Source organism: Abrus precatorius, unplaced genomic scaffold, assembly GCF_003935025.1.
Source record: "Abrus precatorius isolate BTA unplaced genomic scaffold, Abrus_2018 Scaffold11, whole genome shotgun sequence".
Taxonomy (NCBI): domain Eukaryota; kingdom Viridiplantae; phylum Streptophyta; class Magnoliopsida; order Fabales; family Fabaceae; genus Abrus; species Abrus precatorius.
In genome coordinates, this window is record NW_020874303.1 from 19,269,863 (window position 1) to 19,284,078 (window position 14,216).

Consider the following 14,216-nt stretch of genomic DNA (forward strand, 5'->3'; position numbering starts at 1 on the left):
ACTAAAATCTTCTGTATATACACATGATCATGAATTACAACTCTACCAGGACCATCAGCAAAAATGCTTCTTACATTCTATCAACCAACAGTCCTTAAAAATCAAAGAATCATAATATTGATATTGACTTTGTATAAAGAATATTATTACGTGAGGGCAATCCCCAATCAGCTACTGAAGAATTGCCCTGTCTACTATACTATTACACTTGCAAATGATGGAGCTTTGCATAATAGCAAATTCCATTGTATCCAAGAACCCTCTAATGCTATGGGAGCATAGCTACTACCTATAGAAAGGCTCAACAAATGAACCTCAAACTTGGTTTTAATTTAAACACGAACGGGTAATCCATAATTCTGGTACACTCTTATGTGTCCATCCCATCCTGCAGTTACAATTACTTGGCCCCATAAGTGAGAATTAGACATCCCCTTGCAAGCACTTCTCAAGAACTTGTACTCTGATTTACACATTGTTGGAGAAACAACAGTTTGACACGAGTCCACGAGCGCCTCCTCCGGCCAGGTAGCCGAAACCTTTGGGATTAACTCTGACAAAAATCCACGAGTCAAGAAGAAACAGTCAGGTGAAGAGAGAGATGACCTTTGATTCAAATCCTCTCCCAGTGATGGAGACAAAAGCGTTCCTGGCATTGACTCGATGCCGGACCAAGGTACAGCAATTGCTGCATTGTGTGACAGGAAACTCTCTGAAGACCAAATCTTCTTTGCTTTGGAAGTACTCCTATCCTGACCAGTGTAATTCCAGATACACACATTTGAGTCCTCACTAACCGAGACTATATGTTTCCCGTCGGTAGTGAAGGAAGCGTGATTCTGACCTGCACTTCTTGGGCCTGCAGGCAAAGAAGAGGAACAAGTTTTAAAAACAAAGTGTACTTTATTTACCTAAATGTACATAATTGCACGATAAAAATGAAAACTCAAGGTGAAATTCATTATAAAAGCAGATACTTGAAAAACCCCATAGATGTCCATATCAAGTACTCATTGCAGGTACTATAGGGGACACGCAGGAACACATAATATATATATATATATATATATATTAAATGCGTGTTTCTAATACTTATCCGACGCAGCATAAGCATAGATGAGATGCCCTTCGAAGATTTTTCAGATAAGGAAAGCATATATCAACCTACCCTTGAATTTGTAGATGACATCAACTCCAGAAAGTATACAGACATGTGAATCAGCAGAAGCAACCAATAGTTTGCTAGGGTCACTTGGTGAAAACTGCAAAAATATCATATAAGATTAATGATCACTATTAAAAAATTATGTAAAGGGTGGCACGGAAAAAAATTACAAAAGAGAAAAAGAGGAGGAGAAATAACCAACCTGAAAGCCAGTGATCCTCTTCCCTAGTGTCTTCTTTTTGCCTCGTAGACACACTTGAGCATCCAATTGCAGGTGATTATCTACAAAAGTGAATGTAAAAATATAAAAAAATGATTGTTAGAAACTACTACTTATAATCATTTTTGGGATCAATAGTTTAAACTTAGATATATTCTACACTACAAGCTTAATAAAACATCAAAATAATGAAGTAATCCATTATTTGACCATATGCACATCTACCTCCTAGTCACTCTGGGAAGTCTAACTCCATAATTTTATTTTATTTTTTATATAAAAGGAGAAATATATTAAGATGAAGAAAATAATATTACAGATGGAAAGGAGGATAAGAAATCCTCCTTAAAGAAGACAGAAGATTAAGTACACATCAAGGAATCATATACATTGATGGAGTAAAGCTACCCAATCCCTCAACATATCGGTAAGGGACAACCCTTTAAAAGGCCATGCTTTACTCGAAGTACTATTGGATCTAGAGGAAGGAGCTACTCAAAGTAATATTGCCCTGCTCGGTATGCTGACAAGCAGTTAAACTTAATTCCAATCCACAGGAGCAAGACTTGTATACATAAAGAACCCACAGGTCGTTCAACACTACACATAGAATGCAGACATGAATCAACAAACAAATAAACTAAATATATTTCCACTCAGCCATTTAATCAGCACCTACAATACTCTTTAAATAAAGGGGGAAAGAAAATCCTATAGTATATGATTCTCAATGTCTTAAAATTCTAACACAATTCCAAACATCTACCGAGCCAAATATGTGCCTACCTATGATTTCATAGAAACGGCAATTGCCTGCCATGGTACCCACAATTGTGCCCTGGAAGAAAGAGTAAAAAAAGAGTTTAGGAACAAAACAAACGATTTTTTTCTGCCACAATGTTTTAGAGTTAAATTAAATGTATAATAAAACAGACCTTCCCATCCGGGCGGAAGCACACAGCCGTGACTATCTCTCTGATATCAATGTAATCACTAACCCGGCAGTGAACAACTTCCCAGATGCGTACTTTTCCATCAATTGAACCACTGATGAAAAAATTATCATTGACGGGATTGAAATTTACACACGTCACTGCATCAAACGCAAAAGTAACAAGGTATTATTTAGCAAAACAACACAATACGGGAAAAGAAAAAATAAAGAGGAAAACAATTATAGTACAATCAACAGTGTCCAAATCATTTATCAACACACATAACGAACAAGATAAGGCAATAGAGGCTCACCATAATTATTGTGGGAGAAAACTCTAAGACATCTATCCATTCCTACATGCCATAGGCGCACTGTCTTATCAACAGATGATGACAGTAGAAACTGCAACAAACGTAAACACAAGTTAAGTTCCATTTAATAGAATAGAGCAGAATATAGAAAGACAAAGAAGAATAGCTTTTGATTCTCTAGGAACTAACCCCTCTTTTGGACCAAGCGAGGTCTAAAATGTCTCCACTGTGCCCTTGGAACTCATGCAAAGGTTTCCCTGATATGCGGAAGGTCTTTGGTGGGATAATCACACAGGTTGAATCAGAGGATCTCCTCAACTTCTCCGTTTTAACTAATTTCTCTTTATCTACATCAAGGGGAGCTACACATGAAAAATTATTTATTTTGAAATATATATTTGATGGATCATTGTCCAGAATGTCCAATTCACTTGATCTTTCATCCTCAACCACCTTCCACACACGCACAATTGCATCTTCACCACCACTAGCCAGATATTTTCCATCAAGACTGAACTTCATTGTTAAAATGACACCCTTGTGTGCTTTAAACTCTTGTTCGGTGTAAAGCGAGGAAAACTCCTTAAATCGCTTCCTATATGAATGTACTCGAACTCTCTGGATCCCATTTCTATCCATCGAATCATAGTCTTTGCAGTTAGTTTCATCAGCTCCTCGATTATGAACAAAACAAGCAATAGAATCCAGTTTCCTTAGCCAACTTCTCTTCATTTTCCTTTTTGCAACTCCCAACAACCTTGTGTTTTCATTATCTCTCTGCAAATGTCTGCGAACCAACGGTGACAACCCAATATTTCTCTGAAACTCATCCAAGCTAATCAATTGGTTGGAACCCAAAACACGCAGAGTACTAAGAGTTCCATCTTGACCAAGTTTATCCACAATATACTGTGTTCCATCATCTAAATTCTTTATCATACATGGCAAATCATCGTGGTTTTCTTGTGAGCACGAGGCCTCATTCGACAAGGAATCCAACATAATCTGGTTTGAGGTTGAGGGAAGACCCTCATCATCAAAAGAAGTTCTCAGCACTGCCCCACTTGTTGCAGTGATTCGGTCAATTCCACAAGATGAATCTGCCAACTCCTCACCCTTCATTGAATTCCCATCAGACTCTAAACCCATCCATCTCAGGAAATTGAGACGTCTCTGGTGAACACTTTCAAGGTGTTTTGTCCAAACCTGGTACCTAGTAACATGTCCGTTACCAGAACTAGATTCATCCGATTCTGAACAATCTGAACCCCCATCAGAGACAGAACACAATTCCTCACGGGTATCATAGAATTGATCTCCTTCCTCTTCCATATCCTCCTATTCCTACCCTTTCTTTCCCAATTCCTTCAATCTCAGATCACAGAAAGAACAAAAACAAACAAGTCTCAGCTCAAGGAATGATTTTTACTCTATTTTGGGGAAAAGGGTGTCTGAAACAGCTGCAAGGATGAAAAAAACACGAATCAGGAACAGTAACAAAACACAGGTGGAGAAATAACACAAAAAAGAAAGATAAGATGGATTTTGAATATGAAGCGTGGAAAATTGAGAAGAGGGTAAGGAAAAGATGCGATGTTAGGGACCTGGGTTATCTTCAAGTTCGAAGCTTGATCCAGAAATCCAAAGAATTGAATTCATAGAGATCTTCGCTGTATGTTGTGTTTGTTTGTTCAGTCTGCACTGTGCATCCACAGGAATACCTACCAACACCCACCACTTCTGCCTTCTGGTACGGCAGAGAAGAGGTTAAAATGAAAAATAAAAAAAAAGGAAATAAATATTTATTGTATTTAATAAGTAAAAATAAGTAAATATTTATATATATATATATTATTAATGGGGAAAGCATTGGCTGGTTGTGGGCGCATCTAAGAAATGAATGGAAAGTTGGTGTTATTGTGAGTGGACTGACTGAGTCTTCTTTTACTTTGAGTCTTTCCGTGTTAACACCAACATTTCATTCATTTCTTCCGAATCAGATACTTTGCTTCCACTTTCTTTCCACCTTCCTCGCCTCCATCTTACTATTATTATTCCTTCTAATCCCTTCTCTATAACAATTTTTACAAATATTCACTATTTTTATTCTTAATAAATATTATTTATCAAAATCAAAACCAAAAGTAATACCTGGATTATGATTAATAATATGCATAATATATACTATTAAAAATAATTAATTTTTAAATATACTTTATGAAAAATCCAAAATTTGATTTAAAATATTAATTGTATCATTTTTAATATATTTTGAAAGGCACTGGATTTATCTGTCCGTCTTGAATGACGGTCGAGCGCAATCTTTATTTACTGAGTATCCTGCAAGCATATGGCAATTCTATTTTAACACTTAAAATAACTAGACACCTATATATATATATATATATATATATATTATATTAGGTGTCTAGTTATTTTATATATAAAATTATTTAAATAATATTAATATAATAAAAATAGTTTAAATTATTTTAATACCCAAATATATTGGGTGTCTAGACACTGTATGGCAACACATAATTTAAGTCTTTAGTACTTTACACTGAATATAGATTTCGTTTTGGATTATAATTTATTGCAACTACATTTTTTTACGATCTTTTCTGCCTTTTTTTAGAAACTTACCTTTTTGTATTTACACATGTAACTCAATTTCGCACTCTAGTTAGGTGTAATGGTTTTTTTTAATGTATATCAACAAATAAATAAAAATATACATAGTAACATTTTATAAAATATAAAATTTAATATATTGATATTTTTTAATATTATAATTTTAATAAAAATATTATTCATTCAATTTTTATTATGTATCTTTAAATACGTGTTAAAAAAAATTAAATTTTTAATTATTGTTATAAAAATACATAATCAATTCATAAATATAATAAAAGAGTGTTTTTTATATGAAAAAAATTTAAAAATTACAAAAATACGGTGTTTTAGAAATAATTATGAAAATATACATTTTTTAAAAAACAATTAATAACAAATTTTAACTATTTTTTTAAATACTAGCAATTTTTAACTTTTTATATTTTTTTATATATTTTTTCGTTATTCTGTCACCTGTACCAAAAATTTTCAACCTTATGTTTTCGTTATTTTAAAAAAATTATATTTTAATATATTTTCAAATCTCATATATAAAAAATTAATCCTACAATAAAAAATAAATGTATAATAGATTTATATTAAGATATTTCAAAAATGTTTGTCGTATCTTTTACTTATTTTTTCAATAATACTTTTACGATCATCTTAAAATAAACATCAAACAATTTTTATTTTTTATTTAATAATTAAGAAATTTACAAAAATCAAATATAAGAAAATTTAAAAGTATTTATTCAAAAAGTATCTATAATATTAAATTAGTGAATTATATATTAAATAAAATATTTTAATTTATTTTGTATTCATTCTTTCAATAATCATTCTACTGCTTAATAAAATAAAATAAAATAAAATAAAAAGTATATATATTTATTATTTAAAAATACAAAATATATTTAATATTTTTTATTTAGTACAAATATTATAAATAAAAAATAATAATGAATTATTTTTAACTAAATACTTATTTGGTATGATTAAATAATTGATAAATGTTTTTATACAACGGATAAGAAAAATAATAAAATTTAGATTGCAAAAGGCAAATTACCAAAAGCCCGCAATGTTGGTAGCGGCGGTCAAAGTTTAACTTGGAATGGATATTGGATGGCAATGCCAACGCAGTTTATTCCTTTGTTTTAAGATAGGAGAAATTGGACTGTTCAACAACATTTTACTGCTATTTTACCCACAAACAAAAAGTCAATTGCTGTTAAGTCAAAATTTGGGTGTTTTTTATTTATAAAAATATTTCATATAATGCATGGATATCTTAGAATTTAGATGAAATATAAAATATAAAATAATACATATTTCACTATAAGAAGTATACGTAACTATTAAAAATATTATTTATTAAAAAATTATGTATCAAGATTATCTTTTTAAAAATTAAAATTGTAATATAAATTTTTAAAACCCTATACTAACATTAACAACATATGTTGATATTTTATATTGATAGAATTGTTTGTTAATATGATCTCTTTTCTATTTATTTATCTATTTAAAAATTTAAAATAATATTAATTTTTATTTTCGTAGTAATGCTATTTTGTTTATTTAAAATATTTATATTATCTGAGTAATTAAAGAATTAAAATGTTTTCATTAATAAATAGTGAATCAATAAATTTAATAATTAATTATAATAAAATAAATTAATGTTTTTATCTGTGTAACTTTCTTTCTTTTTGAACAGATGTATAAAAACAAACGTAGAATAATCCGTTATAGTGTTAGTATATACTCATAATATTTATAATACTTATTTAACTTTTTTTTTTTTATATATAGAAAAAATGTTATATTGGAAGAGCTTATTCTAATATCAAACCATTGGTAAGACAATAACTGTATAATAGTGTAATTAGTTTAAATGAAATGTAAAATATACATTAAAGACAGAAATTTTAAATTATAAAGAATGTATAATTATTTTCAAATAGTTTAAATTATAAAAAATAAGAATAGCAAGTGCTATTATTTTAATTAAAAAATTTAAAACTATACTACTCTCGAGCAATTATATTATAATTGATTGGATTATATATATAAACATAGAAGGAAAAACAATCACTGTAATTTATCATAATTTTATAATAGAGAGAGTCAAACAAACCCTTTTTCTAAATGCTGACCACCTAAATATCAAAAAATAAAATTCCAACATCTCAAGTCATTTCACAATTTTAAAATAAGTAATTGGTCAAATAATTGAATTAATCATTCTCAAATAATAAAAAACTGTGCAAAATTCTCAGACTTGAAAAAAAATAGTGTCCTTAGTCAGGCAAGTTTTTCATCGATCAAGTCTTTTTACCAGTCAATGAAGCAATTTGCCTTCTAAGTTCTAATTGTCTGCGAACATCATAGCATTTGAGATCAACATCCGAATTAACTTGAAAGCTTGTTAAGCTCAAGAAAAAGCTTTTTTTCCACGGTCAATGCACACCACAATCTTTCTGAAACAGCCCTCTTCTTAGCTTTCAAAGGGTCAAAATCACTTTATACTTCAGTCAAATAAAGTACTCTTATCAAAAGCCTTTCAAGAATATACTCTTGTTAACTTATATATAATCTCAATAATATAAACATTAATATTAAATGAGTGATTATAAAGTCATAAATATATGCAAGAACGCTTTTGATAAAGTCGTGTGTGTTATTATAGGCATATGTATGAATTTAAAGATTTAGACATCGATCTTCAGCATAACCAAACATCATGGAATCATGTGGGATCATATAGACATAACCAAGTATTAAACAACACATCTACGAATTGATAAAGATCTATAATATTTGTTGGCAATGATTTTTTAATTTAACAAAGGTTCAAATTCTGGAATATAACTGCTAATGGCACATTACTCAGTGGGTAGATCCTTTTTATAGTGATGACAAAGGAAAGCCTACCCCCATCTCTGCATTTGGTTAAATTACCAACAAATTTGAGACCTGACAAAATATAATAGTCAACGACAGGTTGGAGTTTCTTTCATCACCAGCCACAATTAGTGGTGTGATAGGTAAGCAAAGGGAAGAGCCAATGCTAGTATAACAGTTTTTATTGTTTTCTATGCTTTATTTTCATTTTTTTTTTCTTGTTATAGAAAAGAAGAAGATGAATTTGTAGGCCTAATTTTGGTCTAATTAATTTAGGTCTTTAATGGTTCCACCTATAACTGTTTAAGGGAAATCAACTAGTGTTTCTATTTCTCTTCCAAATTGGGTCTGGCATTTTTCAATTACTGTTATTTGTGTGGAAATATGTGAATGGCCCTGTTTTCTTACTTCTTAAATTTTAATATTAACCTCATTGGCAAGCAGCAAAATCAATGAATAAGAAGGTATTCCTTCCCATTTTTTCTTTGACATTTAAGATTTTGTACAAAAATTAAAATAATGATTGGTATTTCTAAATTTTATAAAAAAAACTATTACTTAACTTTTTATAATACTCTTCATCATTTATATTCATTGACATCTCACTTATTTATCATCTATATCAAATAAACATTAATTATTAAAATCGTTGAAGTATAAGAAACGGAGGAATTATACTATATGTTCTTCGTTATTGAATAAAGAAGAGGGTTTTTTTTTTTTTTTCCCCAATATCTGAAAACTAAGCTGCTTAAGCTTTTCTCAGGTTTAGGTTTTGGCAACTTTACATATGCCTAACCTTTATTTACAAGCTGAGAAATAAAGGGAACTGTAGGAGCCAAACTGGTTTCCTTTTCTAAGACCTATTAAGAGTTGTTAATTACTGTTTGATAAAGATACCTGTTATGTAGTTATTCATGTAACTTAACCAACTGAGTTGACTCAAGGGGATCCTCTTGATGCATTCTTGTCACTTGTAATTTATGTTTTCCATCTTTATTTATGAGTAAAAGCTATGAGTTTTCATAGCATTAAAATGTCTTCTGCTTAAAGAGCAACCTCACTTATTTCTCTCCTAACATTAAACTTAGAGTTCTCAGGTGCTCATTTCACATAATCGATTACACAATTCTAATTTTTTTTAAGCCAATAAATTTACTTTGACCTTAAGTCTATATATATAAAAGTGGATTAAAATTAATGTTAAGATTAGAGATGAGTTAATCTATTTTTTTAGAAAGTAATTAATAAATATTATATTTTTTTTAATAAAAAACGTGTATTTATTTATTTATTTATTATTTTTATTAAATTATTTTATTTTAAATTAATAAAAAAATTATATTTTAAATATAAAAGTATTTTAAAAAATAAAATAAAATCTATCAATTTTATCAAATTAAAATCAAACAAACTTTAAATTTGTAAATATTTATTAATTTTTTAAAGTTCATAAATTACTTTTTTGCATCCATGAATTTTTACAATATTAAGTATCATATATTTATAATTTTTACAATGACATTATTGTATTTATTTTTTTAACATATTAAGTTTTATTTAAATAAATAATTTTAAACATTTTTATAACAGATAACTTAACAAATTCAGCTAACGTTATTTTTATTATTAATTTTGTGTCTTACAAATATTAATTGAATATATGATGTTTTTAAAATACTTTTATAAAAAAAAATAAATAAACACTTTTTTTAGAGATTAATTAATAAATATTATATTATTATTTTTAATTAAAAAAACACAAGTGTTTGTTTATCATTTGTATTAAATTGTTTTTTAAAATTAATTCAAAAATATATTTCAAAAATAAAATTTTTATTAATTTAAGTTATTTTATTTTAAAAATAAATTTTATTAAATTAAAATAAGTCAAAATTTAAATTTACAGATATTCATTAATTTTTATTAAATTGATAAACTACTTTTTTACATTCATAAATTTTATAATATTAAATATCATATATATATATATATGATTTTTATGATAATAATATTGTATTTCTTTTTAATATATTAAATTTTATTAAATAAATTAGTTTAAATATTTTGATAAATGATGATTTAATAAATTTAACTAATGTTATTTTTTATTGTCAATTTTGTGTCTTTATTATGACTTTAAAAATATTTATTAAATATACAATATTTTTAAGATAATTTTATAAAAATAAATAAATATAATATAAAAACATTAAAATGTGAAAAAATTTATAATTTATGCCCAAATAAATTTTTAAAATAATATGTTAAAAAATTATTTATAAAATTATATGTATAAATAATGTTACTATAATTTAATAATTTTTAATAATACAGATAAAAATTAGATAAATATATAACTTAATTTGATAATAAATTATTATATTTTATTTAATATTATTTAATAATAATAATTTATCCCAAATATTAAATATTATATAAATTTATTTTTTATATATTTTTAAGTAATTTTAATTATTTATAATTCTATAATAAAAAATAAATATTTTTAATAAATTATATTTTTTAAAAGGTAGTTGACTCATGAGTTAGTCCTAATCTAGTTAATTATGTGAACATTTTAGCCTTAATTTATATGAGTTTGGGCTACATTAGTTAAGGCGGATATATTTTACACCTCTAGTTAAATCTAATATTTTTTTAAAATGAAATTTTAACTTTAACTAGTACACAATACTAAAACACTGCAAAACAGCATTTAAATTTTCTCCTTTCTTTTTTATGACATAACTGTAATGTAAGTATGATGAGAAAAATCCAATTTGAATTTGAGGAAAGCAAGACTTTTCACACTTTAAATATTCCAAAATTTTCAATGTGAAGTTAAAATAGAAGGAAATCCAAACATTTGCTTAAGCTGCTATTTATGCTAACCGAGATTCCAGCGTTGTATATTTTGATAATATTCCTTTGTTCTGTACCAAATGACATGAATAATTTTGGTTCCCAAGTAATACATTGAAAATCTGGCAATAAGAATTGGATGAAGATTTATTTATTTATTTTAAAGTTAGTCAGCAATTTCATATGTGAGAGTGGAGTTTGTCAAACATCAATTTTAGTTGGTTTTAAGTAACAGAAAGTGAAATATATTTTTTTTATTAAAAAGACAACATTTGTAATATTTTAATATTTTTGAAGTAATGAATATTTTATTTTCTAATAAATTTTTTGCTTAAAAGACTAATGTTAACAAACTGTATAACTAATGGTTGATTATTATATCCTTTTGAAATTCTCTATTTAGTCTCAAATTCATGTGATTCCCAGCCGTGGGGCAATCATTACCTATAGCTAAATGATGAAGAACATTAGTGGTTGATTTTGCATGGCAATCATGGGTTCTTAATCACCAAGGCATAAGGGATGAAGCAACAACCCAGCACAAAAAACTATGAATCTCATTCACATTACAGAACTTTTCCTTTTGTCAAACAATTATGTTTGTCTCAAAACATCATAGAAATCATGTTTAATAATCTCTTTTGGGAGCTAAATTGACATGGAAATGGCTTTCTGAAGATTCCTGAAGGCTTTCTCATACCGTAAAAATCCCATAAACCAAAATTCAGAGGCATCCTGAGTAACTATTTCTAAATACTTTTGTTCTGTGTTGTTCACATTCTGCCCTTCATTGACTTCTTTTATCTTTCCTATTGGTATCAAAACCTGCATAATATCATGCACCTTCATATCAGAAAAATGCAATTGATGAGAAATGAAAACCAATGATAATTGGATGTTGGAATTAATGTGTACCTTGTAGGGTGACCTGACCAATTCCCCAGCTGCAGAAGAGAAGGTTATTGGCCTTTCACTGCAAAATGCAACCTTTTTAGTGGAGATAAAGAGAACTCCAGCAATAGGACCAGCAGTTGTGTATAAATAGCACTGTGAAGCCTTCAAGAGTTGCTCTCCTTCTTGCATCCCAAAAATATGCTTGAAAATGTTCCCTCTCCCACCTTCTTGTATAATCCTAGCACCCAAACTCAACTTACCCTTTAGAGTTTCTGAGAGTTTAGGACCTAGTTTTACTGCAATTTCAAAAACCATATATTTTAATGAATCCACTGCTCAATTGAGTCCAATTCTTAGCATGTTTGGATGTGAGTTGAATGCCTCTAAAATTAAATTTGAAAATGTAAATGTGATATGAACCCTTGTTTGATAATTCTATGACAAAATAAATATTGCTTCTAAATTCACGATTGAGTTAATGTGATAAATTGTAATTTTTATTATGAACTTACTTTTAAAAGAAAAAATTTCAAGCACAAATATATTTAAGCCGTTAGATATGATTGGATACGTGCAAGAACAACATATTTTTAAGTGTGAGAATTTATTTTCTAACTGTAAAATAAACAAACCCTTCTTTTCAATCTTACTTTTAATTAAAATCAATTCTAAAGGATTGAGTTAATCCAAAATTAATTTTACAAAACGTCCACCAAATACACACTCTTCTTTTAACTATGTGAGGGAGATCTTTCAGAGATGACTTACCATGTTCATGAATCCTGCATGCAAAACTGCTGCTTTTCCGGCTAGTTGCTTCCTTTTGCTCCATCTTTGCTGTTTCTTTATATGCAGTTACAAGAACAACCAATAACTGTGTTATTGGTAGTGTGATGTAACAGGAAGATGTTGGACTCTGGAATCAATCAAAAGTTTGTGCAAGAGAAGAGCTTCTCTGTAGTTTGTGGAGAGATACCAGAAGAGTTAAAAAATGGACCCTTTTTCTGGAATCTGATTTGCAAACTGTTCTTCAAAATCTTTCGCTATCCTTGCAAACAACTATCCAATGGAAGATTACAAGAAAAAAAAAATGGGGAGGCCAATTTTAATAGGTAATATCATAAATCTCTTTGTTTTAGAAATTAGAATCATCCATACGTAAGAGACAAATTTGGATTGCCTTTATATTTATTGCATAATCAACTGACTTTGGGAGACTAAGTTAATCCATTTTTTTAATGTATGATTAATTTATGCTATTTTTATTACAAATTATAAAATTTAATATATGTTTCATGAGTTAAAAAAGTTTATTAAAAAAATATACTATTTATTATACTTTTATATTCTTAAAATAATAAATAGTATCGTTTCAATAAAAAAATTATTATTTTTACTAAAGTTAAAAAAATTTCTAAAATAAATAATGACTTAATCCCAAAAACCAGTGGCAGGTTTTTCTTGGCAAATCATGGTATTGAAAAGTTAGCTGGCTTTCCCATCTTTTCCATTCAAAAAAGGTCGGCAAATTCTTTGTTTTTGAATCCTTTTATGTATGAATTCTTTATTTGACGGTTAGTTGAGCACAGAACCGCTATTGACAGTTCATCTACGCGTTCAATCAAAAAACACTTTAAAAATATAGAAAAACAGAACACCAAAATGAAACGTAAGACGATGTTTGGAACAACAACAAAAAATGTTGAAATTTAATTTAATTTATAAATGATGTGGTTTGTACACTTGCATAAGTCATAACCCTTATGAGTCACTCATGCAAAATCTCGTTCATTCGTTTATAAAATTGCGTATCCAATGGTCCAGATCAATGTAGGCAGTGGTCATGACCCACACGTTAATTCCCTCTAGACGAAACCTTTATAAATTAGTTATTTCGGAGAAAGTTATCAAATAATAACTAGCTTTACTATAAAATCTTTTAATTTTAGGGTTTAGTGTTTGAGATTTTTGGCTTAGGTTTAACCATTTTACTAATCTTCATGATTATTTTCTATCACACTTTTAATCCATCTAAACATATAAAAAAAATCTATTTTTTCATTAATTTTAACATTAACTTCATTTCAATATTTATTTTTATATTTTACTAATTTCCCTCTGTTTTATGAGGGCAATCGTGGAATTGCAATTTTGGGCTCTTTTCAGTGTTCCATTTCACGCGTACGAGGGGAGGAAATATAAATGGTAGGCACTGCTAAAATTGCTCAATTCATATCCCTAATTCTACCTCACAAGATGCATGAAATGGACTAGAATTGTTGTTTTCTCCACTTTAAT

General features: G+C 28.2%; 2 protein-coding genes across 2 annotated transcripts; both read right to left on the reverse strand.

The window, feature by feature from the left end:
* LOC113853673 (WD repeat-containing protein 44-like) lies at positions 1-4,453 on the reverse strand. Its single transcript, XM_027484184.1, has 8 exons — positions 4,238-4,453; positions 2,823-4,093; positions 2,634-2,724; positions 2,321-2,478; positions 2,172-2,223; positions 1,368-1,447; positions 1,169-1,262; positions 1-859 (listed from the first exon to the last, which is right to left on the reverse strand). The coding sequence occupies exons 2-8, from the start codon at positions 3,963-3,965 to the stop codon at positions 333-335; spliced, it is 2,145 nt and encodes a 714-aa protein (XP_027339985.1). The 5' UTR covers positions 3,966-4,093; positions 4,238-4,453; the 3' UTR covers positions 1-332.
* Positions 4,454-11,632: 7,179 nt separating this feature from the next.
* Positions 11,633-13,019, reverse strand: LOC113856089 (putative GEM-like protein 8). The gene is made up of 4 exons (XM_027487757.1): positions 12,849-13,019; positions 12,687-12,767; positions 11,940-12,214; positions 11,633-11,849 (listed from the first exon to the last, which is right to left on the reverse strand). Exons 2-4 carry the CDS (start codon positions 12,748-12,750, stop codon positions 11,673-11,675), a joined length of 516 nt encoding a protein of 171 aa, XP_027343558.1. The 5' UTR covers positions 12,751-12,767; positions 12,849-13,019; the 3' UTR covers positions 11,633-11,672.
* Between the last annotated feature and the right edge of the window lie 1,197 nt (positions 13,020-14,216).